The sequence below is a fragment of the Eubalaena glacialis genome, chromosome 18 (genome assembly GCF_028564815.1).
Source record: "Eubalaena glacialis isolate mEubGla1 chromosome 18, mEubGla1.1.hap2.+ XY, whole genome shotgun sequence".
Classification (NCBI taxonomy): Eukaryota; Metazoa; Chordata; class Mammalia; order Artiodactyla; family Balaenidae; genus Eubalaena; species Eubalaena glacialis.
The window spans coordinates 50,551,468-50,577,512 of NC_083733.1; the positions used below are offsets into that span (position 1 = coordinate 50,551,468).

At 36.7% G+C, this 26,045-nt stretch overlaps 1 protein-coding gene across 2 annotated transcripts in view; it reads left to right on the forward strand.

The window, feature by feature from the left end:
- The window catches only part of ZNF507 (zinc finger protein 507), a 43,866-nt gene extending 22,551 nt beyond the window's left edge, over window positions 1–21,315 (forward strand). For both annotated transcript variants that reach the window (XM_061172900.1, XM_061172901.1), the window contains 2 exons: window positions 19,745–19,879; window positions 20,016–21,315. In XM_061172900.1, the coding sequence (XP_061028883.1) occupies window positions 19,745–19,879; window positions 20,016–20,382 (502 nt within the window). In that variant the 3' untranslated portion in view covers window positions 20,383–21,315. The remainder of the gene's footprint in view (window positions 1–19,744; window positions 19,880–20,015) is intronic.
- Window positions 21,316–26,045: the final 4,730 nt, after the last annotated feature.

Consider the following 26,045-nt stretch of genomic DNA (forward strand, 5'->3'; position numbering starts at 1 on the left):
TCGGCCTTGATGGTTGAACTCAATCTCCAGTCTCTCATCTGGACTGAAAGTTCCTACCCTCTAATCACATGGTTGCTTCCTCTGGCAGTCAGCCCCAATCCTTAGTTTACCTAGAAGCTTTCCAAAAGTCACCTCATTAACATAACAAAAGACTTTACTGCTCTCATCACTTAGGCAATTCCAAGGGTTATAGGAGCCCTGTGCCAAGAACTGGGACTAAGACCAAATATATATTATTATAAATCACAATATCACAGGTTTCTACATTGACTTCCTGTTCTTTTTCTGACTCAACAAAACACATGGTCATGGAATTTACACCTTCATGAAAGAATATAGATAATAAAAAAGTAAACTATAATTTCAGAAAATAAGTGCAGCAAAGTGACTAAAACAAGATAGTAGTATAATAGTGGTTTGTTCTAATTTTTTTTTAAGTAAGAGAATTTGGTTTGCTCCATGGAATTGTATAGGAAAAGTGGAGAAGGAATGAAAATGAGAAAATAATATTTTAGCTAACAGAAATATATTCTTAAAAAGGGAGTAAAAATATATTTTAAGCCACCTTTCCATAACTTCGAAGTTGAGGTTCTCTTATAGTATCCCTTCTCTAATCAGTTAAAAATCATTTTAGTAAATGCTTACCCTTATCAGATTGTTCCGACTTTTTTTTTTTCATACTTAGATGTTTTAATGAATATTCGCCATTGTAAGTGTCCCTTCAGAATAACCTTTGTACCAGGCTAAGGTAGGTACTCATAGAATTAGGACTTAGTTGTTCAGCACACTGTTCTTGCTTTATCTCTCCTCTCCTCTCCTTAAAAAAAATTTTTAAAGACTTCATATTAAGGGATATTGATTAACAGCAAATTTTACAGAAATAAGTCTTTGTCCAATAGAATGAGAGAGAGAAATTTGGAAAGTAAAAAGCTTCATCTATATGCATTGTTTACTTAGGAAAGCTAATGAAAGTGGTAGATTCTAGGTTAGCTCATAGATTACATTGAATTGTTAGAAAAGAGCATTTCTGACCATGCATAATGTTTCACCGTAAATTTTAGCTTTTCTCAAAAACTCTAAGGTGCACTTGTCCTCCACACACTATTCTAAAAATAATTTGAGTGTTTACTTCTGGAATATGTGATTCACTACTTCTATAAATATCCATTATTTATTTATTTATTTTAATTTTTATTTTTGGCCATGCCACACAGCTTGCGGGATCTTAGTTCCCCAGCCAGGATTGAACCCGTGCCCCCTGCAGTGGAAAGTGTGGAGTCCTAACCACTGGACCACCAGGGAATTCCCTCCATTATTAATTTAAATGTGCTTATTTCATCATACCTGGTGTCTCCCTAATGTAGTAAATGCTGACTGGTCAAAAGCCTTAAAAATGGCAATGTCCCACAGTTCAGAAACATTCTTACCTCTCGGAAAGTAAGAGGGGGCAATCAATATGGGGCACACAGGGAGTTTCAAAGGTATACTGGTAATATTCTATATCTTAACTATGAGTGTTCATTTTTTCTTTATTATTCTTAAAGATTATGGGGGTGGGGGGAATGGACTTCATCCTACAGAATAATCAGCAATACATATAGATATAGAACATATTTGTTACAGGATTGTTTATAATGTTTAAAAGATCAAAAACATTCTCTGTACTAATAGTAGAATGATTAAGTGATGACACTTTGATAGGGTGGAACATTAAACCCCATTGAAAATGTATAACTTTTAACTTGAGAAAGTACTATGTAACATTATCAAAAGTAGGATTAAAAATCTGTAGTATGCTTCCCCTTTTGCTTCAGATCTATGTATGTACCTTAAAAAGACTGGGAAATTATGCAAGTGATTCTTTAGAATCTGTACTTAACTTGCCTGTATATTGCATTTTTGTATAAGGGATATAGATTATATAATCAGGGAAATGTTTAAATAAAGACCGCATTTGCTGACCAGTTGAGTTAGGACAGAAATTGGCTTAGCAATTTTAACTAAACATCCAAAAGCAGGGGCTCCCATTTTAGACAATATACCAAACTAGATAAAGTGAACAACTCTCCCAATGACGATAACTAAAATGCTAGGTAAATATTTAAAACAATGTTTATATGTATAGTTCATCTATCAGGGAAACTGAGAAACTGCAGAGGTAAAAATCAAAGTAAAGCAGGTAGGCTGTGAGGTAAATGAGCTATATCTAGTAACATGAATGAATCTCAGAAACATTGAGCTAAGACAAAGAAACAAGTCACACAAGAATACATAAAGTGTGATTCTATTTATATGCTCAAAAATATGTGAATAAACAATATGTTAGGGATACATATAGGTAAAACTAAGAAAAAGTAAACAAATCATATAATACAAAATTCAGAGAAGTGATGCCTCTTTTGAGGAGGAACAGGTATGAGATCTTGGAGGAACCCACAAAGAGCTCTTAAGATAGAGGTAATGTTCTCCCTTAAGCAAGCATTATGAACCCAGTGTTTATCATTTTTTTAAATTGCATATACACGTTATACCACTCTTTTACATGTTTCACCAAAAATCATTTTTTTCAATCATATATGTAAAGTATTACAAATTCTGTGGGAGAAATGCTGATAAGGAAATGAAGTTAAGTATGTGGATTTTGTGGGTAGTTCAGTTTCTTGTTTGAGGTTTTGATTGGGTAATACATACGTGCACAGATGAACTTTAGAATCAGCTTGTCATAGTTTCCTCTTAAAATAATTCTGTTGCTGTTTGTATTGGGATCATGTTAAGCTTCTAGATTAATTTAGAAAGAATTAACAACTTGATACAAACAAGGTATGGGCTTTTCCATTTTTTCAGGTCATCTGTTCTGTCCCTTTAAAGTTTTTTCCATCTATATTATTGTGTACATTTCTTGTTTTGCCTGTGTGTATATCCACACACACATATATGTATGTATTAAGTACACAGATAGTCCTCGGTTTGTGCAATAGCATGGGACTTTAAAAATGACTGTGCAAGCTGGAACCATGCAAAGCCATCTTAATTAATGGTGAAAATTACAATTGTTTGATTACCTTTAAACATTTTTCTTAAAACATTAAAAACTCTTTTCTGTCAGTTATATAGGGAAATGAAAAATACTAAAAGTAATATTAACCTAGTACACTGTAACTTCAAACTTAGAAACATTGAGAATTAAAGTGTTTTATTTCTTGTAAGAAACTTCTCAAGAGTAGTTTGCGCAGTGCTTGCCTTCTCATTGTAGGCCTTACAGCACGGGGTGAGCAGCTTTTCTGTGCGTTGGCCAGTTGTCATACTCCTTTCTAAGTATGGGTCAACTTTCAAAGACATTTTATCCTTTGCTCTTTAAATATCATGAAACATCTCCGAGAGTTTCTGTAATATGAAATTTTTCACTGGCATAACCTCCCTGAACAACTTTCCTTATTTATGTCATTAAGTTCATCTTCATGGAGATCCTCTGGCTGCATATCCCGAGTTTCTTCAGTGGTGGCAGTGTCAGCATTCCTGTGGTCAGCTATTTGTTCTCTAACTCCATTTACATTTGAGTCTAATTTTACTTCCAGTGTTACCACTTTTCTGTTTCTTGCTCTGTGTACTTCCATTTTGTTTGGCCAGTTCTCTCTTTTGGATTATCCATTTTTGTAAAATGTTACATGGGTTTATCACTGGGATATAAGGAGGCAACGTAACTACATACTTTGCTGTCAGTGAGTGAATTAATAGAAGTGAGTGACTGATCACTGACAGACTTTGAAAGAAACGACATAATTAGTCACTGATCATAAAGCACCTTTGTTTTCATAGAGGACCAAAGAGTTCCCGGTGAAGTTTGTACTCTACAGTTACTCACAGTTAATGTACTCTGAAATTTGAACAGTGTTGTTAGGAGACTCATTTAACTAGGCCATAGCAACCAAAATCCATGCATATCAGAACCATACACAGCAAGGACTGCCTACATACACACAAGCACACACATAACATGCATACTTACTGCTAGGCTTATTCCTATGTATTTTTTTTTTTCCATTGCTCTTATAACTTGGATCTTTTTCTTCCTTTCCTAGCTTTCAGTATTGTTACGTGGGAAAGCTGTTGATCTATACAGGATGTTAGCTTTACACACTTATTGAATTATCTTATTACTTGTAAAAGTTTTTAATTCCTGTTGGATTGCCAGGTATATAATTGTATTATCTGCAAATAATTTTCTCAACCTTTCCTTTATGATATTTGTACCTTTTCTTTTATTACCTAATTGTACTGACTAGTAGCTCCACAACACTAAGTAATAGTGGGGATAGTGACCATCCTTATTTTGTTCTTGGGCTTAATGGGAATGATTCTGGTGTTTCCTCATTAAGCTTTATACTAGTTTTGGGGTTGAAAGAGATATATTTTTGAAGATAGATAGATAGATAGATATTTGTAGAATTACTCACCTACTGTATTTTGGTGCGAAATTTTATTGAGTGTTAACTGGGTTTAAGTGTTGTCAGCCTGATCCAAGTGCCTCCTAAAATGTGGTAGGGAACACAGCTGTACCCATGAAGTATATTTGCAAAAAAAAAATAGAAATGAAAAAAACTAACCCTGAATCTAATGAAACCTCTACATCAGTAGTTCTCACCAGGTGAGACATTTGGCAGTGTCTGGAGACATTATTGGTTGTCGAAACAGGGAGAGAAGGTGCTAGTAGCCAGTGATGCTGCTAAAAACATCCTACAATGCCCAGAGCAGCCCCCACAATAAAGAATTATCTAGCCCAATGTCAAGTGCTAAGGTTTAGAACCCTTTTCTAGATCTCACTACCAGTTTACAAAAAATGTGGGGAATACAGGAACATAACACTAACAGAAAGTAATCAGTGCTGTTCATAATATGAGAAATTCTAGAAGGCAGATGACCTGGTTTCTTCAACATATGAATGGCATGAGGGGGATGGGGGAAAGGAAGAAGAATTATTACAGATTAAAAGAGACTTAAGATATATGCCAACCAAATGCAATATAGTACTACACCATTTTATATGAGGGACTTGAGCATCTCAGATTCTGGTATCTGTGGGAGGTCTTGGAACCAGTTCCCTGCAGATACCCAGGGACAGCTGTATAGATCTTGTTTGGAGCCTCATTCAAATAAGACATTTCTGCAAAAATCAGGGAAATTTAAGTTGGAATACATGAAACAAGACTGGCAGAATGTCGATAATTATTGGAGCAGGGTGGTGGAGATTCATTATTCTTTCCTACTTTAGTTTTTTGCTTAAAGATTTCCATAATAAAACGTTTTGTTAAGATGGATACTGAATTTCTTTAGATTAACTTTCAGTGACAACAGTGAAAATATGACTTTTCTCTTCTGATCCTTTCAAATAGTGAATTATAATAATACTTTTCCTAATATTAAATTCTCTGTATTCCTAAAATAAGTGTCCCTTCTTCATGGTATTATTATTGTTTTAATGTACTGGAAGATTCTGTTTGCCAGCATTTTATTCAGTATATCTGCATTGATAGTCATAAGTGAGATTGGTGTGTAGTTTTCTTTTTTCTGCTGCCCTTGCCAAATTTTAGTATCAGTGTTATTCTAACTTCATAAAAAGACTTTGAAAGCCTTTTTTAACTCTCTGGAACTTTTAAAGGTTCAAGCTAATTTAAATACAAAGAAGCTGGCTACTCTATTGACTTCAGCCACTGGAATGGTAGGCCTTTAGAAAAAAAAATTGGTATCTCATTTCTTTTTCTTCTTTCTCTGTTTCCTAAAAGAATGAACATACACTGGTGCAAACATCACAGCTTTATGGGCTGTGTTCTCAATGACTTTTTTTTTTTTTTTTTTTTGGCCACACCACGCGGCATGCAGGATCTTAGTTCCCTGACCAGAGATCAAACCCTGCAGTGGAAGCGCAGAGTCTTAACCACTGGACCGCCAGGGAAGTCCCAACTGTCAACTCTTTTTAATAGGCTGTTTTTTAGAGGCAATTTAGGTTCATTGCAGTATTGAGCAGAAGTACAAAGATTTCCTATATACTCTCTGCCCCACACATCCATAGCCTCCCCCATTATCAGCATTCCCCACCAGAGTAGGCCATTTGTTAGAATCGATGAGCCAATATTGACACATCATTATCATCCTAAGTCTGTAGTTTATATTAGGGTTCACTCTTGGTGCTGTATACTATATGCATTTGAACAAATTTATAATGACATGTATCCACCATTACAGTATTATAGTATCATACAGAGTAGTTTCACTGCCCTAAAAATCCCCTGAATCCCACCTATTCATTCCCCTTCAGTGGCCCAAACCCTGGTGATCACTGATCTTTTACTGATTCCATGGATGTGTAGTGTCACACCTTCAACTTTGTCCTTCTCCTTCAATATTGTGTTGGCTATTCTGAATCTTTTGCCTATCCATATAAACTTTAGAAACGGCTTGTCAGTATCCACAAAATAACTTGCTGGGATTTTTATTGGAATCATATTGCATCTATAGATCAAGTTGGGAAGAACTGACATCTTGACAATATTGAGTCTTCCTATCCATGAATATAGAATCTCTCCACATTTATAGTTCTTCTTTGATTTATCAGGGTTTTGTAGTTTTCCTCATATAGACGTCGTACATATTTTATTAGTTTTATACCCAAGTACTTCATTTTCAGGACTGCTAATGTAAATGGTATTATGTTTTAATTTCAAATACCACTTGTTCATGGCTGGAATATAGGAAAGCAATTGACTTCTGTATATTAACCTTGTGTCCTGCAACCTTGCTATAATCGCTTATTAGTTCCAGGAGTGTTTTGGTGTATTCTTTCAGATTTTCTGCATAGACAATCATATCATCTGTGAACAAAAAAGTATATATATATTTAGCTAAGACTTCAGTTATGATGTTGAAAAGGAATGGTGAGGGAGGACATCTGTGCTTCGTTCCTAAACTTACCAGGAAAGCTTCTAGTTTCTTATCAAGTATGATGTTACCTATAGATCTACTGTAGATATTCTTTGTCCATTTGAGGAAATTCCCCTCTGTTCCTAGTTTGCTGAGAGTTTCTGTCATGAACGAGTGTTGGATTTTGTCAAATGCTTTTTCTGCTTCTGTTGACGTGTTTAGTATGTTTTTTCTTTACCTGTTAATGTGATGATTATGTTGATTGATTTTCAAATGTTGAACCAGCATACCTGGGATAAATTACACTTGGTTATGGTATATAATTCTTTTTATGAATTGTTGGATTCAATTTACTGATATTTCATTAAGGATTTTGCATCTGTGTTCATGAAAGCTATTGGGCTATAGGTTTTTCTTTTTTTTCTTGTAATGTCTTTGTGTAGTTTTGGTATTAGAGTAATGCTGGCCTCATAGAATGAGTTAGGAAGTATTCCCTCTGCTCCTATATTCTGAAAGAAATTGTAGAGAATTGGTATAATTTCTTCCTAAATGTCTGGTAGAATCCACCAGTGAACCCATCTGGACCTGGAACTTCCTGTTTTGGACCTGATTCAATTTCTTTAATAGATACAGCCCTCTTCAGATTGTCTGTTTCTTCTTGTGTGAGTTTTGGCAGATTGTGTCTTCCAAGGAATTGGTCCATTTCATGTAGGTTATCAAATTTGTGGGCACAGACTTGTTCATATTATTCCTTGATTATCCTTTTAGTGTCTGTGGGGTTTATAGTGATGTCCCCTCTTTCATTTCTGGTACTAGTAATTTTTGTCCCTCTTTTTTCTTAAGTATCCTGTTTACTTGCTGGCTTATTGATTTTATTGTTCTTTTCAAAGAACCAGATTTTGATTTTGTTGATATTCTCTGTTGATTTCCTGATTTCAATTTCATTGACTTCTGCTCTAATTTTTATTATTTCTTTTCTTCTACTGACTTTGGATTTAATTTGCTCTTTTTTTCTAGTTTACTAAGGTGGAGACTTAGATGATTGATTTTAGATCTTTCTTCTTTTCTAATACATGCATTTAATGCTCTAAATTTCTCTCCAAGCACTGCTTTTGGTACATCCCACACATTTTGATAAGTTGTATTTTTATTAGTTCAAAATATTGTAAATTTTTTTGTGTGATTTCTTCCTTGACCCATGTGTTATGTATAAGTGTGTTGTTTAATCTCCAAGTATTTTGAGATTTTCCAATTACCCTTCTGTTATGGATTTCTAGTTTCATTTTGGTCTGAGAGCAGACACTGCATGATTTCTATTCTTTTAAATCTGTTAAGGTGTGTTTTGTGGCCCAGAATGTGGTCTATCTTGGTGAATATTTCATGTGTGTTTGAGAAGAATGTGTATTCTGCTGTTGTTGAATGAAGTAGTCTGTAGATGTCTATTATATCCAGTTGATTGATGGGGGTGAGTTCAGATATGTCCTTACTGATTTTTCTGCCTGCTGGATCTGTCCATTCCTGATAGAGGGGTGTTTAATACTCTAAATACAATAGTAGTTCATTTATTTCTCCTTGCAGCTCTGCCAGTTTTTTGCCTTACATATTTTTACACTCTATTGTTAGACACATTCATGCTAAGGATCATTATGCCTTCTTGGAGAAATGACCCCTTTGTCATTATGTAATGCACCTTTTTTCCCCTGATAACTTCCCTTACTCTCAAGTCTGCTCTGTCTGAAATGAATATAGCTATTCCTGCTCTCGTTTGAAGAGTGTTAATGTGGTATATCTATGTCAATCCATTTACTTTTCATTGATATGTGTCTTTATAACGTGGGTTTCTTATAGACAACATATACTTGGGTCTTGTTCTTTATTCACTCTGACAATCTCCATCTTTTAATTGGTGTATTTAGACCATTGACATTTAAAATGATGATTGATATAGTTGAATTTATAGCTACCATATTTATTACTGTTTTCTATTTGTTTTCTATTGTTCTTTGTTCTATTTTTTTTCTACTCCTTTTCTGCCTTTTGTGGTTTTCACTGAGCATGTTATATGATTCCATTTTCTCTCCGTTCTTAGCATATCAGGTATACTTCATTTTTTACTTTTTATTAATGGTTTCCCTAGCATTTGGCGTATACATTTAAAGCTAATCAAAATCCACCTTCAAGTAACAATATACTGGCTTCATGGGTAGTCCAGGTACATTATAATAAAATAACCTAATTCTTCTCTTCCATCCCTTGCATCACTTCTTTCATTCATTTCACTTATACATAAGCATGTGTGTGTGCGTGCGCACATACATAATCATACATAAGCATACATAATCGGATACATTGTTGCCATTATTATTTTGAACAAACTGTTATCTCTCAGATCAATTAACAATAGGGACTTCCCTGGTGGTCCAGTGGTTAAGACTTCGCCTTCCAATGCAGGGGGTGCGGGTTCGATCCCTGGTCGGCGAGCTAAGATCCCACATGCCTCCTGGCCAAAAAACCAAAACATAAAACAGAAGCAATATTGTAACAAGTTCAATAAAGACTTTAAAAATGGGCCACATTAAAAAAAAAAAAAATCTGAAAGAAATGGGAGAGAGGAGCTTCAAGATGACGGAAGAGTAAGATGGGAGATCACTTTCCTCCCCACAGATACATCAGAAATACATCTACATGTGGAACAACCCCTACAGAACACCTACTACACACTGGCAGAAGACGTCAGACCTCCCAAAAGGCAAGAAACTCCCCACGTACCTGGGTAGGGCAAAAGAAAAAAGAAAAAACAGAGACAAAAGAATAGGGATGGGACCTGCACCAGTGGGAGGGAGCTTTGAAGGAGGAAAGGTTTCCACACACTAGGAATCTCCTTCGCAGGCAGAGACTGCGGGTGGCGGAGGGGGGAAGCTTCGGAGCCACGGAGAAGAGCGCAGCAACAGGGGTGCGGAGGGCAAAGCAGAGAGATTCCCACACAGAGGATCGGTGCCGGCCAGCTCTCACCAGCCCGAGAGGCTTGTCTGCTCATCCGCCGGGACGGGTCGGGGCTGGGAGCTGAGGCTCTGGCTTCAGAGGTCGGATCTCAGGGAGAGGACTGGGGTTGGCTGCGTGAACACAGCCTGAAGGGGGCTAGTGCGCCACAGCTAGCCGGGAGGGAGTCCGGGAAAAGGTCTGGAGCTGCCGAAGAGGCAAGAGACTTTTTCTTGCCTCTTGGTTTCCTGGTGCGCGAGGAGAGGGGATTAAGAGCGCCGCTTAAACGAGCTCCAGAGACGGGCGCGAGCCGTGGCTATCAGCGCAGACCCCCGAGACGGGCATGAGACACTAAAGCTGCCACTGCAGCCACCAAGAAGCCTGTGTGCAAGCACAGGTCACTATCCACACCTCCCCTCCCGGGAGCCTGTGCAGCCTGCCGCTGCCAGGGTCCCGTGATCCAGGGACAACTTCCCCAGGAGAACACATGGCGCCTCAGGCTGTTGCAACGTCAGGCTGGCCTCTGCCACCTCAAGCTCGCCCCATATTCCGTACCCCTCCCTCCCCCCGGCCTGAGTGAGCCAGAGCCCCCAAATCAGCTGCTCCTTTAACCCTGTCCTCTCTGAGCGGGAACAGATGCCCTCAGGCGACCTACACACAGAGACGAGGCCAAATCCAAAGCTGAACCCCAGGAGCTGTGCGAACAAAGAAGAGAAAGGGAAATCTCTCCCAGCAGCCTCAGGAGCAGCGGATTAAATCTCCACAATCAACTTGATATACCCTGCATCTGTGGAATAACTGAATAGACAACGAGTCATCCCAAATTGAGGCAGTGGACTTTGGGAGCAACAATATATATATATTTTTTCCCTTTTTCTCTTTTTGTGAGTGTGTATGTGTATGCTTCTGTGTGTGATTTTGTCCGTATAGCTTTGCTTTTACCATTTGTCCTAGGGTTCTGTCTGTCCAGTTTTTTTGTTTGTTTGTTTTATAGTTTTTAGTGCTTGTTATCATTGGTGAATTTATTTTTTGGTTTGGTTGCTCCCCTCTTTCTATCTTTCATTTTTTTTTAATTTTTAAATTTTTAATAATTTTTTATTTTTTATTTTAATAACTTTATTTTATTATTTTTTTTTCTTTCTTCCTTTTTTTTCTCCCTTTTATTCTGAGCCGTGTGGATGACAGGGTCTTGGTGCTCTGGCCAGGTGTCAGGGCTGTGCCTCTGAGGCAGGAGAGCCAAGTTCAGGACATTGGTCCACCAGAGACCTCCCAACTCCACATGATATCAACCGGCGAAAATCTCCCAGAGATCTCCGTCTCAACGCCAAGACCCAGCTCCACTCAGCGACCAGCAAGCTACAGTGCTGGACATCCTATGCCAAACAACTAGCAAGACAGGAACACAACCCCACCCATTAGCAGAGAGGCTGCCTAAAATCATAATAAGGTCACAGACACCCCAAAACACACCACCAGACGCAAACCTGCCTACCAGAAAGACAAGTTCCAGCCTCATCCACCAGAACACAGGCACTAGTCCCTTCCACCAGGAAGCCTACACAACCCACTGAACCAACCTTAGCCACTGGGGGCAGACTCGAAAAACAATGGGAACTACGAACCTGCAGCCTGCGAAAAGGAGACCCCAAACACAGTAAGATAAGCAAAATGAGAAGACAGAGAAACACACAGCAGATGAAGGAGCAAGGTAAAAACCCACCAGACCTAACAAATGAAGAGGAAATAGTCTACCTGAAAAAGAATTCAGAATAATGATAGTAAAGATGATCCAAAATCTTGGAAATAGAATGGAGAAAATACAAGAAACTTTTAACAAGGACCTAGAAGAACTAAAGAGCAAACAAACAATGATGAACAGCACAATAAATGAAATTAAAAATTCTCTAGAAGGGATCAATAGTAGAATAACTGAGGCAGAAGAATAGATAAGTGACCTGGAAGATAAAATAGTGGAAATAACTACTGCAAAGCAGAATAAAGAAAAAAGAATGAAAACTGAGGACAGTCTCAGAGACCTCTGGGACAACATTAAATGCACCAACATTCGAATTATAGGGGTCCCAGAAGAAGAAGAGAAGAAAGGGACTGAGAAAATATTTGAAGAGATTACAGTTGAAAACTTCCCTAATATGGGAAAGGAAATAGTTAATCAAGTCCAGGAAGCACAGAGTCCCATACAGGATAAATCCAAGGAGAAACACGCCAAGACACATATTAGTCAAACTATCAAAAATTAAACACAAGGAAAAAAATATTAAAAGCAGCAAGGGAAAAACAACAAATAACATACAAGGGAATCCCCATAAGGTTAACAGCTGATCTTTCAGCAAGAACTCTGCAAGCCAGAAGGGAGTGGCAGGACATATTTAAAGTGATGAAAGGGAAGAAACCTACAACCAAGAGTACTCTACCCAGCAAGGATCTCATTCAGATTTGACAGAGAAATGAAAACCTTTACAGACAACCAAAGCTAAGAGAATTCAGCACCACCAAACCAGCTTTACAGCAAATACTAAAGGAACTTCTCTAGGCAGGAAACACAAGAGAAGGAAAAGACCTACAATAACAAACCCAAAACAATTAAGAAAATGGTAATAGGAACATACATATTGATAATTACCTTAAATGTACATGGATTAAATGCTCCAACCAAAAGACATAGACTGGCTGAATGGATACAAAAACAAGACCCGTATATATGCTGTCTACAAGAGACTCACTTCAGACCTAGGGACACATGCAGACTGAAAGTGAGGGGATGGAAAAAGATACTCAATGCAAATGGAAATCAAAAGAAAGCTGGAGTAGCACTTCTCCTATCAGACAAAATAGACTTTAAAACAAAGACTATTAAGAGACAAAGAAGGACACTACATAATGATCAAGGGATCAATCCAAGAAGAAGATATAACAATTGTAAACATTTATGCACCCAACATAGGAGCACCTCAATACATAAGGCAAATGCTAACAGCCATAAAAGGGGAAATCGACAGTAACACAATCATAGTAGGGGACTTTAACAGCCCACTTTCACCAATGGACAGATCATCCAAAATGAAAATAAATAAGGAAACACAAGCTTTAAATGATACATTAAACAAGATGGACTTAATTGATATTTATAGGACATTCCACCCAAAAACAACAATACACTTTCTTCTCAAGTGCTCATGGAACATTCTCCAAGATAGATCATATCTTGGGTCACACATCAAGCCTTGGTAAATTTAAGAAAATTGAAATCGTATCAAGTATCTTTTCTGGCCACAACTAAGAGACTAGATATCAATTACAGGAAAAAATCTGTAAACAATACAAACACATGGAGGCTAAACAATACACTACGTAATAACCAAGAGATCACTGAAGAGATCAAAGAGGAAATCAAAAACTACCTAGAAACAAATGACAATGAAAACACGGCGACCCAAAACCTATGGGATGCAACAAAAGCAGTCCTAAGAGGGAAGTTTATAGCAATACAATCCTACCTTAAGAAACAAGAAACATCTCAAATAAACAACCTAACCTTACACCTAAAGCAATTAGAGAAAGAAGAACAAAAAATACCCAAAGTTAGCAGAAGGAAAGAAATCATAAAGATCAGATCAGAAATAAATGAAAAAGAAATGAAGGAAACAATAGCAAAGATCAATAAAACTAAAAGCTGGTTCTTTGAGAAGGTAAACAAAATTGATAAACGATTAGCCAGACTCAGCAAGAAAAAAAGGGAGAAGACTCGAATCAATAGAATTAGAAATGAAAAAGGAGAAGTAACAACTGACACTGCAGAAATACAAAGGATCATGAGAGAGAACTACAACCAACTATATGCCAATAAAATGGACAACCTAGAAGAAATGGACAAATTCTTAGAAAAGCACAACCTTCCAAGACTGAACCAGGAAGAACTAGAAAATATAAACAGACCAATCACGAGCACTGTAATTGAAACTGTGATTAAAAATCTTCCAACAAACCAAAGCCCAGGACCAGATGGCTTCACAGGCGAATTCTATCAAACATTTAGAGAAGAGCTGACACCTATCCTTCTCAAACTCTTCCAAAATACAGCAGTGGGAGGAACACTCCCAAACTCATTCTACGAGGCCACCATCACCCTGATACCAAAACCAGACAAAGATGTCACAAAGAAAGAAAACTACAGGCCAATATCACTGATGAACATAGATGCAAAACTCCTCAACAAAATACTAGCAAAGAGAATCCAACAGCACATTAAAAGGATCATACACCATGATCAAGTGGGGTTTATCCCAGGAATGCAAGAATTCTTCAATATACACAAATCAATCAATGTGATACACCATATTAACAAATTGAAGAATAAAAACCATATGATCATCTCAATAGATGCAGAAAAAGCTTTCGACAAAATTCAACACCCATTTATGATAAAAACTCTTCAGAAAGTAGGCATAGAGGGAACTTACCTCAGCATAATAAAGGCCTTATATGACAAACCCACAGCCAACATCGTCCTCAATGGTGAAAAACTGAAACCATTTCCACTAAGATAAGGAACAAGACAAGGTTGCCCACTCTCACCACTATTATTCAGCATTGTTTTGCAAGTTTTAGCCACAGCAGTCAGAGAAGAAAAAGAAATAAAAGGAATCCAAATCAGAAAAGAAGTAAAGCAGTCACTGTTTGCAGATGACATGATAACTATACATAGAGAATCCTAAAAATGCTACCAGAAAACTACTAGAGCTAATCAGTGAATTTGGTAAAGTAGCAGGATACAAAATTAATGCACAGAAATCTCTTGCATTCCCATACACCAATGATGAAAAATCTGAAAGTGAAATTAAGAAAACACTCCCATTTACCATTGCAACAAAAAGAATGAAATACCTAGGAATAAACCTACCTAAGGAGACAAAAGACTTGTATGCAGAAAACTATAAGACACTGATGAAAGAAATTAAAGATGATACAGATAGGTGGAGAGGTATACCATGATCTTGGATTGGAAGAATCAACATTGTGAAAATGACTCTACTACCCAAATTAATCTACAGATTCAATGCAGTCCCTATCAAACTACCACTGGCATTATTCACAGAACTAGAGCAAAAAAATTCACAATTTATATGGAAACACAAAAGACCCTGAATAGCCAAAGCAATCTTGAGAAAGAAAAACGGAGCTGGAGGAATCAGGCTCCTGGACTTCAGACTATACTACAAAGCTACAGTAATCAAGACAGTATGGTACTGGCACCAAAACAGAAATATAGGTCAATGGAACAGGATAGAAAGCCCAGAGATAAACCCACGCACATATGGTCACCTTATCTTTGATAAAGGAGGCAAGAATATACAATGGAGAAAAGAGAGCCTCTTCAATAAGTTGTGCTGGGAAAAATGGACAGCTACATGTAAAAGAATGAAATTAGAACACTCCCTAACACCATACACAAAAATAAACTCAAAATGGATTAAAGACCTAAATGTAAGGCCAGACACTATCAGACTCTTAGAGGAAAACATAGGCGGAACACTCTATGACATAAATCACAGCAAGATCCTTTTTGACCCCCCTCCTAGAGAAATGGAAGTATAAACAAATGGGACCTAATGAAACTTAAAAGCTTTTGCACAGCAAAGGAAACTATAAGCAAAACAAAAAGACAGCCCTCAGAATGGGAGAAAATATTTGCAAATGAAGCAACTGACAAAGGATTAATCTCCAAGATTTACAAGCAGCTCATGCAGCTCAACATCAAAAAAACAAACAACCCAATCAAAAAATGGGCAGAAGACCTAAATAGACATTTCTCCAAAGAAGATATACACATTGCCAGCAAACACATGAAAGAATGCTCAACATCACTAATCATCAGAGAAATGCAAATCAAAACTACAGTGAGGTATCACCTCACACCAGTCAGAATGGCCATCATCAAAAAATCTACAAACTATAAATGCTGGAGAGGGTGTGGAGAAAAAGGAACCCTCTTGCACTGTTGGTGGGAATGTAAATTGATACAGCCACTATGGAGAACAGTATGGAGGTTCCTTCAAAAACTAAAAATAGAACTACCATATGACCCAGCAATCCCACTACTGGACATATACCCTGAGAAAACCATAATTCAGAAAGAGTCATGTACCACAATGTTCATTGCAGCAGTATTTACAATAGCCAGGACATGGAAGCAACCTAAGTGTCCATCGACAGATGAATGGATAAAGAAGATGTGGCACATATATACAGTGGAATATTACTCAGTCATAAAAAGAAACGAAATTGCGTTATTTGTAGTGAGGTGGATGGACCTAGAGTCTGTCATACAAAGTGAAGTAAGTCAGAAAGAGAAAAACAAATACCATATGCTAACACATATACATGGAATCTTAAAAAAATAAATAAATAATGGTCATGAAGAACCTAGGGGCAGGACGGCAGTAAAGATGCAGACCTACTAGAGAATGGACTTGAGGACATGGGGAGGGGGAAGGGTAAGCTGGGACAAAGTGAGAGAGTGGCATGGACATATATACACTACCAAATGTAAAACAGATAGCTAGTGGGAAGCAGCCACATAGCACAGGGAGATCAGCTTGGTGCTTTGTGACCACCTGGAGGGGCGGGATAGGGAGGGTGGGAGGGATGGAGATGCAAGAGGGAAGAGATATGGGAATATATGTATATGTATAGCTGATTCACTTTGTTATAAAGCAGAAACTAACACATGATTGTAAAGCAGTTATACTCCAATAAAGATGTTAAAAAAATAAAAACTTAATAAATAAATATAAATAAAAGCTTTTATTTTATCCTTCTTATACCTTATCTGATGTTTTTCCTTTCTTTGTGTGGATCCAAGTTTATTTTTTTTAATTAATTAATTAATTTGTTTATTTATTTATTTTTGGCTGTGTTGGGTCTTCATTGCTGCGTGTGGACCTTCTCTAGTTTTGCGAGCGGGGGCCGCTCTTCGTTGCAGTATGTGGGCTTCTCATTGCAGTGGCTTCTCTGTTGCCGAGCATGGGCTGGAGGTGTGCGGGCTTCAGTAGTTGTGGCTCACGGGCTTAGTTGCTCTGTGACATGTGGGATCTTCCTGAACCAGAGATCAAACCCGTGTCCCCTGCATTGGCAGGCGGATTCTTAACCACTGCGCCACCAAGGAAGTCCCCAAGTTTCTTGATCTATAACATTTACCTTCTTTCTAAAGAACTTCTTTAACATTTCTTACAAGACAGATCTACTAGCAACAAATTTCTTCAATTTTTGTTTGTCTGAGAAGGTCTTTATTTCTGCTCACTTTTTTTTTTAATTTTTATTTATTTATTTATTTATTTGGTTACACCGGGTGTTAGTTGCAGCACGTGGGCTACTTAGTTGCAGCATGCGGACTCTTAATTGTGTCCTGCATGTGGAATCTAGTCATTATTGTTTAAAGTATTTCTTCTGTTCCTTTCTCTCTTCTTCTAGTATTCCCATTACACATAGATTACACCTTTTGTAATTGTCCCTTTTGTGGTTGTATATTCTGTTCTGTTTTTTCCAGTCCTTTTTTTTGGTTTGCTTTCTAGTTTTGGAGGTTTCTATCTATTGAGATATCCTCAAGCTTAGAGATTCTTTCCTTAGATGTATCCAGTCCACTAATAGGCCCCATCATAGGCACTCTTCATTTCTCTTATGTATTTTTTATCTCTTTTTGGTTCTGATCTCTTTGATTTCTTTTTGGTTCTTTCTTGGAATTTCCATCTCTCTGCTTTCATTGCTCATCTGTTTTCCCAGGCTGTGTATTTTATTCATTGGAGCTCTTAGGATATTAATCGTAATTGTTTTAAATCACCAGTCTGATGATTCCATCATCCTGCTATATCTGACTCTTGTTTCTTTGCTTGCTCTGTCTCTTCAACTTTGGTTTTTGCCTTTTAGTATGTCTTGTAATTTTTTCTTGATAGTCAGGCATGATGTACTGGGTAAAAGGCACTGCTGTAGATAGACCTTTAGAAATGTGGTCGTTAAAAGTGGGGGGAGGGGAAATGTTCTGTAGTCCATAACTAGGTCTCAGTTTTTTAGTAAGCCTGTGTCTCTGGGCTGTGAACTGTACTTTGCCGTCCCCTCCCTCCCCAACCCTTGGTGGACAAGATAGCTGGAGTGGGCTGGAGTTGGGTATTTCCTTCCCTCCGGTCAGATATGCTCTGATAAAACTCCAGTAGGTTAGGCTCTGGTTAAGTAATTTCTCCTGAGAATAGACCTTGCTAAGAACAGAATGTTCTGGGACTTCCGTGACGTCCAGCAGTTAAGACTCCGTGCTTCCACTGCAGGGGGCACAGGTTCGATCCCTGGTGGGGGAACTAAGATCCCACATGCTGCGTGGTGTGCCCCCCGCCCCCACCAAAACAAACAAACAAACAAAAGAACAGAATGCTCTGGCATATCCCAAAGTGGTTCTTTTACCCATCTGCTGACTGTCTTGTTGTGAAGAAGAGTTCAGGTAACTTACCTGATTTTTGTAAAGTTTGTAATTAAGTATTTAATAAAAATGTCTTTTTAAAAGTATGTTTTCAGTTTCCTAAAAAGATAAACATAATTCTGCTCTTAGGTATTTACCCAAATGATGAAAACTTATATTCACACGAAAACCACACATAAATGTTTAATAGAAGCTTTATTCATAATTGCCAAAACTTAGAAGCAACTAGATGTCCTTCGGTAGAGAAATGGATAAACAAACTGGTACATTCATACAGTGGAATATTATTTAGTGATAGGAGGGGGAAAAAAGAGCTCTCAAGCCATGAAAAGACATGGAGGAACTTTAAATGCAAATGGAAAAGGGAAAGAAACCAGTCTGAAAAGGCTATATACTGTATGATTCCAACTATTATGTGACTTTCTAGAAAAGGCAAAACTATGGAGACAGTAAAAGAATCAGTGATTCCCAGGGATTGGGGGAAGGGAGAGATGAATAGGTGGAGCACAGAGGATATTTAGGGTTGGGAAATTATTCAGCATGATATTATAATGATAGATTCATGGCATAATGCATTTATTAAAATACATAGAACTATACAACACAGTGAGCCCTAACGTAAACTGTAGACTCTAGTTAATATTAATGTATCAATATTGTTTCATCAGATGTAACATATTCCACACTGATGCAAGATGTTAATAATAGGAGGAACTGTATGCAGGGGAGAGAGTGGGTAAACCTTAAACGTGCTCTAAAAAACAGTCTGTTAATTTTTTTTAACTACTTCATTCAGTTCAGATTTTACAAAGTATACCCAATTATGTGAAACAATTATTTTGAATAGAAACTTTAAGATTATTAATTATCTGTTTTACTTATGAAATCTAAATTGTTGAAGCATTTCAGGACTACTTACATTTTCTGTGAATCTGTAAGTTAGCACAGAGTTCATGTTGAAAATTATTTAATTCTTTTCTGCTTTCTTAAGAAATAGAGTGGTATAGAGTATTGATTTTGTGTATTTGTGTATGTGGGTGTGGTTAAATAATATAGAGCAAAGATTTTTCTTATTACTATATTAGAAATCTTTCCAAATACTGTAATAGCTAAAGTAATTTGGGATGTTTGTCCTGATTCTTATGAATTCTTTATAATGTAAAATACTTTGTTTCATTGATTCTGAGATATCCACCCTAGGACATTTTAGCCTCTGAAATCAATATCTCTTATAATCAGTGGCATCTTAGATTCAGTGAAATGTGATGTCTAATAAGTCTTCAGGAGAATAAATTTAATAATTGTTACAGAATCATTGTAATTACTAAAAATGATATGGGATCGTCTGATTTACTTCATATCTTTCAGATGCTCTTTGTGTGGGTATGTATGCAGCCATCCTCCTTCTTTGAAGTCTCATATGTGGAAGCATGCCAGTGACCAAAATTATAACTATGAACAAGTAAACAAGGCTATTAATGATGCAATTTCACAAAGTGGCAGGTATTTGATCTTACTGTTATATATAAATAGGTTATTATTTATAATTATATATGCATTATATATAAAGTTAGGATTAAATCTGCTAGTCTACATTATAACCAACTCGAGGTTTGATGTGTTTTCTTTTGTTTTTAAGAGTTCAGGGGAAATCCTCTGGAAAGACTGTATTAAACAGCAGTGAAGAAAGAGCCGATTCTCTCACTGGAAGTTCAGAAAATTTGGTGTCATCCTCAGAGCTGATTTCCCAGGCTCCCAGTGAAGTCGTAGGTACCAATGAGAATGAGAAACTAAACCCTACAAGTAATACCTCATATAGTTTAGAAAAAAACTCCAGTCTGGCCCCTCCTGGTGTGGAGTATTGCGTTTTACTCTTCTGTTGTTGTATTTGTGGTTTCGAGTCTACCAGCAAAGAAAATCTTTTGGATCATATGAAGGAGCATGAGGGTGAAATTGTAAACATCATCCTAAATAAGGACCACAACACAACTCTAAACACAAATTAGGTGGAATAGTTATCTGAAGAGGAAAACAGCAGAAGAGGAATCCTTTAAACCACAGTTTGCCCTTTGTGCTGTCCAGTAACTTACTAGGCACAGAAGAAATAGTTGGTGTGATTTTTGAAGAAATGACAGATGTGACTTTGGAACAAAATTTGTAATGTAATAAAAGGAATTCCAAATGGATAAGGGGTAATAATATTTAAGCATTTTGAGTGAGGAGAAGTGGGTTGAGGAGGCAGCAAAGATGTACTCTTATAATAACCCTCTGTTACCTCTTAGTTTGAGTGTATTTATTATTAAAAGCTTGTTATAGTGTAGAAATGCAAGCAAAAGAGTTAAGAAAGGGCTTTTCAGGAACTATTCTAAAACTTACTGTTATGAAAGTGTCACAATCTTAAGCAGAGCTTAATTTTTTTCATTCTCAATTTTGACATGAATGACAACCCTCTTGTGAGAAATGGGAGGCACGTGTCTGAGGGTTTTTTGGTATCAACAAGGAAAGAAAAGATCATTACAGGGCTTTGAGATGATCAACCTAAATCTTTAGCCAGATTGATAGGAACAAATCATATACTCAATCGGAGATATATTACTTTACTCTTTAGAAAGAAAAAAAAGAAAAGAGACCTCTAAATCCAAATCTAGATTGTAAATAGGCGTTTACAAAGTAAATTATTGTCTTAAATTTACAGTGAATGTCTTGTGGGCAAAGGAGGAAAGAGGTGAATTCCCACCAGCCTCAAACCAAATCTCAAGGTTCATAAAAATGGTGACTGGTTGAGCACAGTGCACTTCTCAGAGGTTCTTTTCAGAGTGTTGATGGAATACCCCAGCTTCTCAATAGTTACATAGGCCTTCTAAACTAGACCAAGCTTGTTGTCTAAAAACAACAAAGTAGGAAAAATTGCATTTGCTCATCAGACCTCGGAAGTAGTTTGAACTGTTAAATAAAAATCATTTGTGGGAAGAGGAATGAAATTCAAAAGCCCCTTAAAATGAGTACTACTATTGAGATTTTACTTCCTGGAGCTTTTTATTTAGTTATTCTTAGCATAAGAGATACAACCAAATGTGGCTAAAATATAGTAAAAATTCAGGTTGTTTATAAAATGTTTAATAACAAACAAAAACTATTTGGGTTTCTCCTATCCAGGAAATTGTATTTTGTTGGTGTGCAATAGGACACATGGGAAGCCAACTAAAACTCGCCATCAAATAGATGTAATCTTCTCATTAATTACATATTTGTATTACAGTGTATTTCAAAGAGTGAAGAGAACGGGGTTTTTTGGTTTTGCTTTTGTAGTTGTGATCATTTACGTATGCATTGTTCTGTTAATGTCAGTTCTGCCTACAAGTCAAAAGTCTTCACGGTGCTCTTTCTGAACTTGACTCTAACATCTTCTAGAGCTGAGGCTGTGACTCTCATAAAGCTTAGAAAACATTGAAAACAGAATTTCTTGAATAGGATACTCTGTAGACACATTTTAGGAAAGAATTCTCTTCCCAAAGTCCAGGTATGAATCGAATGAATTAACATTTTTCAGATAGCATTAGGAACTATTTAAGCGGGGCCAGGTAACCTGAAATACTGTCTGATTTGCGTGGGGTTTTTTGTGGTTTTTTTTTTTTTTTTGCTTTTTAAAATCTAATTTGATGATGATATTTGAACAAACAGTTGATTGTAACTTTGCAACTCTTTAATTTACGTAGCTTTAGTTTATTTGTGAAAGTTAATCCATTTCTGATATCTGGTTTTTAAAAGAGAAAATGGATTCATATATACTAAACTATATTCCCCAAATCCACATGCAGTGGGTTTTCTCATTTTCTCCTGTTTTCAGAATTAAAACACAGTTGTATTTCATTTCAAATTCAAAAATAAACTAAAATATTTTAAATGGTTCCATTATTACTATATTGTTCCCACTTAGTTTTTTCATTACTGGTAGCTCTGACTCAATGTTTCTTTATAAAAATCTATTATTCTGAAAATTAACAACCTTAGAAGAGTTTTTGTTTTATAAATTTTCCTTGGCTTTAATTTTATATAATCATTTGGAAAATACTAATAACCAAAAAACATTCCCAAAATTTCAACAGTGTATTTTTAAATTAACTTTCTTCATTTCCTTAAACTACTTCCATTGATTGTTACTTAAATTTTCCATTTGGAATCATGAATTTAAAATTTCCCTAGCTCATGGGAAAAAATTATCCCAGAAGTTCAAAAGTCTTTAAATATTCATCTGCTTCCAGCCTAAAATATCTTCAAAAGCTTTCTCTTGGCCTATAGGAGGAACCATATACCAAGGATGTTGTGTACCTTCCCATTATGGTTTTGTGGCAAGCCTTAAGTTAACCCTCCCCACTAAGAACAATTGAATATGATGAAGACTAAATATGCAATTTTAATTATAGAATATATATTTAAAAAATCAGCAGGAATTCCCTTCATAGGAATAACATTTACTGGTACTAGATCTTTTGCCATGTAAAGCTCAGTATTTGTTTTCCACTCTGAACACTTACAATTCTAAGATTTGACAGTGAAAATAGTTTCTAAAACACTTACTGGATAAGGCACAGGTGGGGAGGGGGAAGATGATGCATTCTGATCATTATAAATAATACTTTTTCAGGGCTCTATCATTTCCTCTCTTTCTCTAATAATCCAGAATGTGGTCGGTATCCCCAGTGTTCTAACAGTACCATGCCTATATTCCAGGTGACCTGTAGACTTCAAGTTCTGTGTCCAGCCAGTGCAGTGTAGTGACACTGACGGAAGCCTTTATTCTAGACCTTTCATCTATTTGAGGTAGCTATCAGTGGCTTTGTTATTATTTTCTTTGTCTTTTCTCACAAAGCAAATGGTGGGCACCTATGTTTACATTGTATCTTCCTGCAGTGTACTTGGCTTGACAAAGACAAGCAGGCTTCTCTTTTGAGACTTATTATATTTTTAGTTTTCATAGACACTTATTTAATCTTTTTTTATTGTACAGCAAGGTGCTCTAAGTAATATTCTATAAAATATATTTAATAGAGATTTGAGTTTGATATTCATGGACATGAATACATGTATTTTTTTAAGAAATAAGTATTGTGTAACACTATGGCATTGCTTCTATAGCCAAAGTCTAAAAATTTCTGGAACACTGACATGTAAAGACTACAGTTAATTCTGACACTGTATCTTATTAAAATAGGATGATTTGCATTTTGTAAAATTATCCTGCACATCAAGCTGCATGCCTTAACGCCTAAAACTCTAGGATTGTTTTCATGGTAGAACAGTTTATCTGTTCAGCAAACAGTGAAGCAAGGTCTTAGCGCTTCTTTAACTACCTTTGGAAATACTGTACAATGTTAGAATAATTTATTTTGCTTTACAGAAGTTTGTCATGTATTGACTTTAATATTGTATTTTGGTAATAAATTTTTTGTTAAAAACACTTGCCTCTAAGTTTTATTAACAAAAAGTTATATCCATTCTTATTTTGGAAATGTTGATTTAATCACTTAGAAATCTGGATTTAAATAATGAAGAACTTCCCCAGGCTTAAACTAAGGCTTATGATTACCCTTTGGTAACATGTTAAACTATTGATGACTAGCATTAAACTGTGTTACACAAAGGTAACTGAAAAAGGATTTAGATTGTTTTAATCTTTTTAAAAATTCAATCTAGGAACTCCCCTGGTGGCACAGTGGTTACGAATCCACCTGCCAATGCAGGGGACACGGGTTCAACCCCTGGTCCGGGAAGATCCCACATGCCTCAGAGCAACTAAGCCCATGTGCCACAACTACTGAACCTGCGCTCTAGAGCCAGCGAGCCACAACTACTGAGCTCGTGCCTAGAGCCCGTGCTCCACAGCAAGAGAAGCCACTGCCATGAGAAGCCCACAAACCACAACGAAGTGTAGCCCCCGCTCACTGCAACTGGAGAAAGCCCACGCACAGCAATGAAGGCCCAATGCAGTCAAAAATAAATAAATTAAAAAAAATTTTTTTTAATTCAATCTAATTTTGTAGGTTTTTTCCTTGCTACACAGTTCTTCACTTTATCTTCCAAATCACATCCTTATACGCTTTAAATTCTGATGTAGTCAAAGTGCTAAAGTAGCTCTCTTAACGGCAGTTAGCATTTTGCACTTGCATCGATCCGTTGTATTGGCAAGTGAAGCCAACATCATCTGACTGTATCATTGGTCTAGTTACACATTTGTGCCCTAGAATCCTGGGCTACCTCGGCTGCAAGTGTCTGAGGCCAAATATTTCTCCCCAAAAGCTTTAATCCCTTGTCCTATCTCCCCAGGGGCAACATAATTATGTCCTATCTTTTAAGAGCCAAATCCCAACACTGTCACTAACCTCCGGATAGTTGTAGAAAGATCCAGAACATGTGCAGTTTGGTAGCCACCAGCCACACGTGGCTATTGAGCACTTGTAATATGACTAGGATGCTAAGTGTATAATATACAACAGTTCTGAAGACATCGTTTTTTTAAAAAGTATCGCATTAATAGTTTTTTATATTGATTACTTGTTGAAATGATATTTGGGATATTTTGGGTTAAATAATATTAAAATTAATTTCACCTGTTTTTCTATGTAGCTACTATAAAATTTTAAATTGCATATGTGGCTCACATCGTATTTCTGTTGGACAGTGGTGGTATAGAAGGATTAGTAAACTGACAGCCCTTGTTTCAAATCTGGCCTGCCATCCATTTTTGTAAATAGTTTTATTGGAACACAGCCACACCCAGTCATTTACATACTGTATATGGCTATTTTTGAGCAACAGCAGCACTGAGTAGTTGTTACAAAGACTGTATGCACCACAAAGCCCAAATTATTTACTATCTGCCTAATAGTAAATCGTTTGATCGAGTTTGCTGACCTGTGACCTAGAACAATGGTATGATCTGTGCTTTAAAGCTCCCAGGAAAAAAAAGCTTATAAAGAAAGCTTTATATAGCATTATTTTATAAATATATTATTTCATCTCCTGTTCTTCTACAGCCCTACCCATAATTTATGACTTCAACCTAACTATTTCATCATCTCCACTACTTAAAGCCAAACACAATTTGTTGAAAATAACAACATAATTAAATAATAAATAATGCCGCTTTTAAAAAGTATTGTTTTCCTCCTGACAACCTTATGGTGCTGATGGTACCCTCTCTGCTTCACCCTTTCTGTGATGTGGTCATGCCACCGGCATATCTAACTGCAGTGGGAGGTAACCGTGGCAGCTAATCCACTCAACTGCGGTGACCATTGACTTGCATAATCCAGGATATAAAGAAGAGTCTTAGACACACCTCTTTATAATGAATAACTTGTCTGACTCTAAAACCAGATTCTGGGGTTGGGTGGCGGTTGTAGTTGGCTTTGATGTAGAACTGTTGACTAAATTGGCAGATTAAGAAAAAGTCACAGTATTCGCCTACATAGATTCTTCCGAATCAAGCAGCAAAGATGTAAAATGAACATTTTTGGCCCTATAAATTCTCAGAGGAGTTTCTGTTTTTAATTGGTGCCATACAATAGATAGTATGTTTTGGTTTATATCTTAGAATCCAAATGACTGTAAGATGCTTAAACCATTTCCAGAGTCTTAGATGTGCAGCAAAATCTAGTTTGTGTGTTGT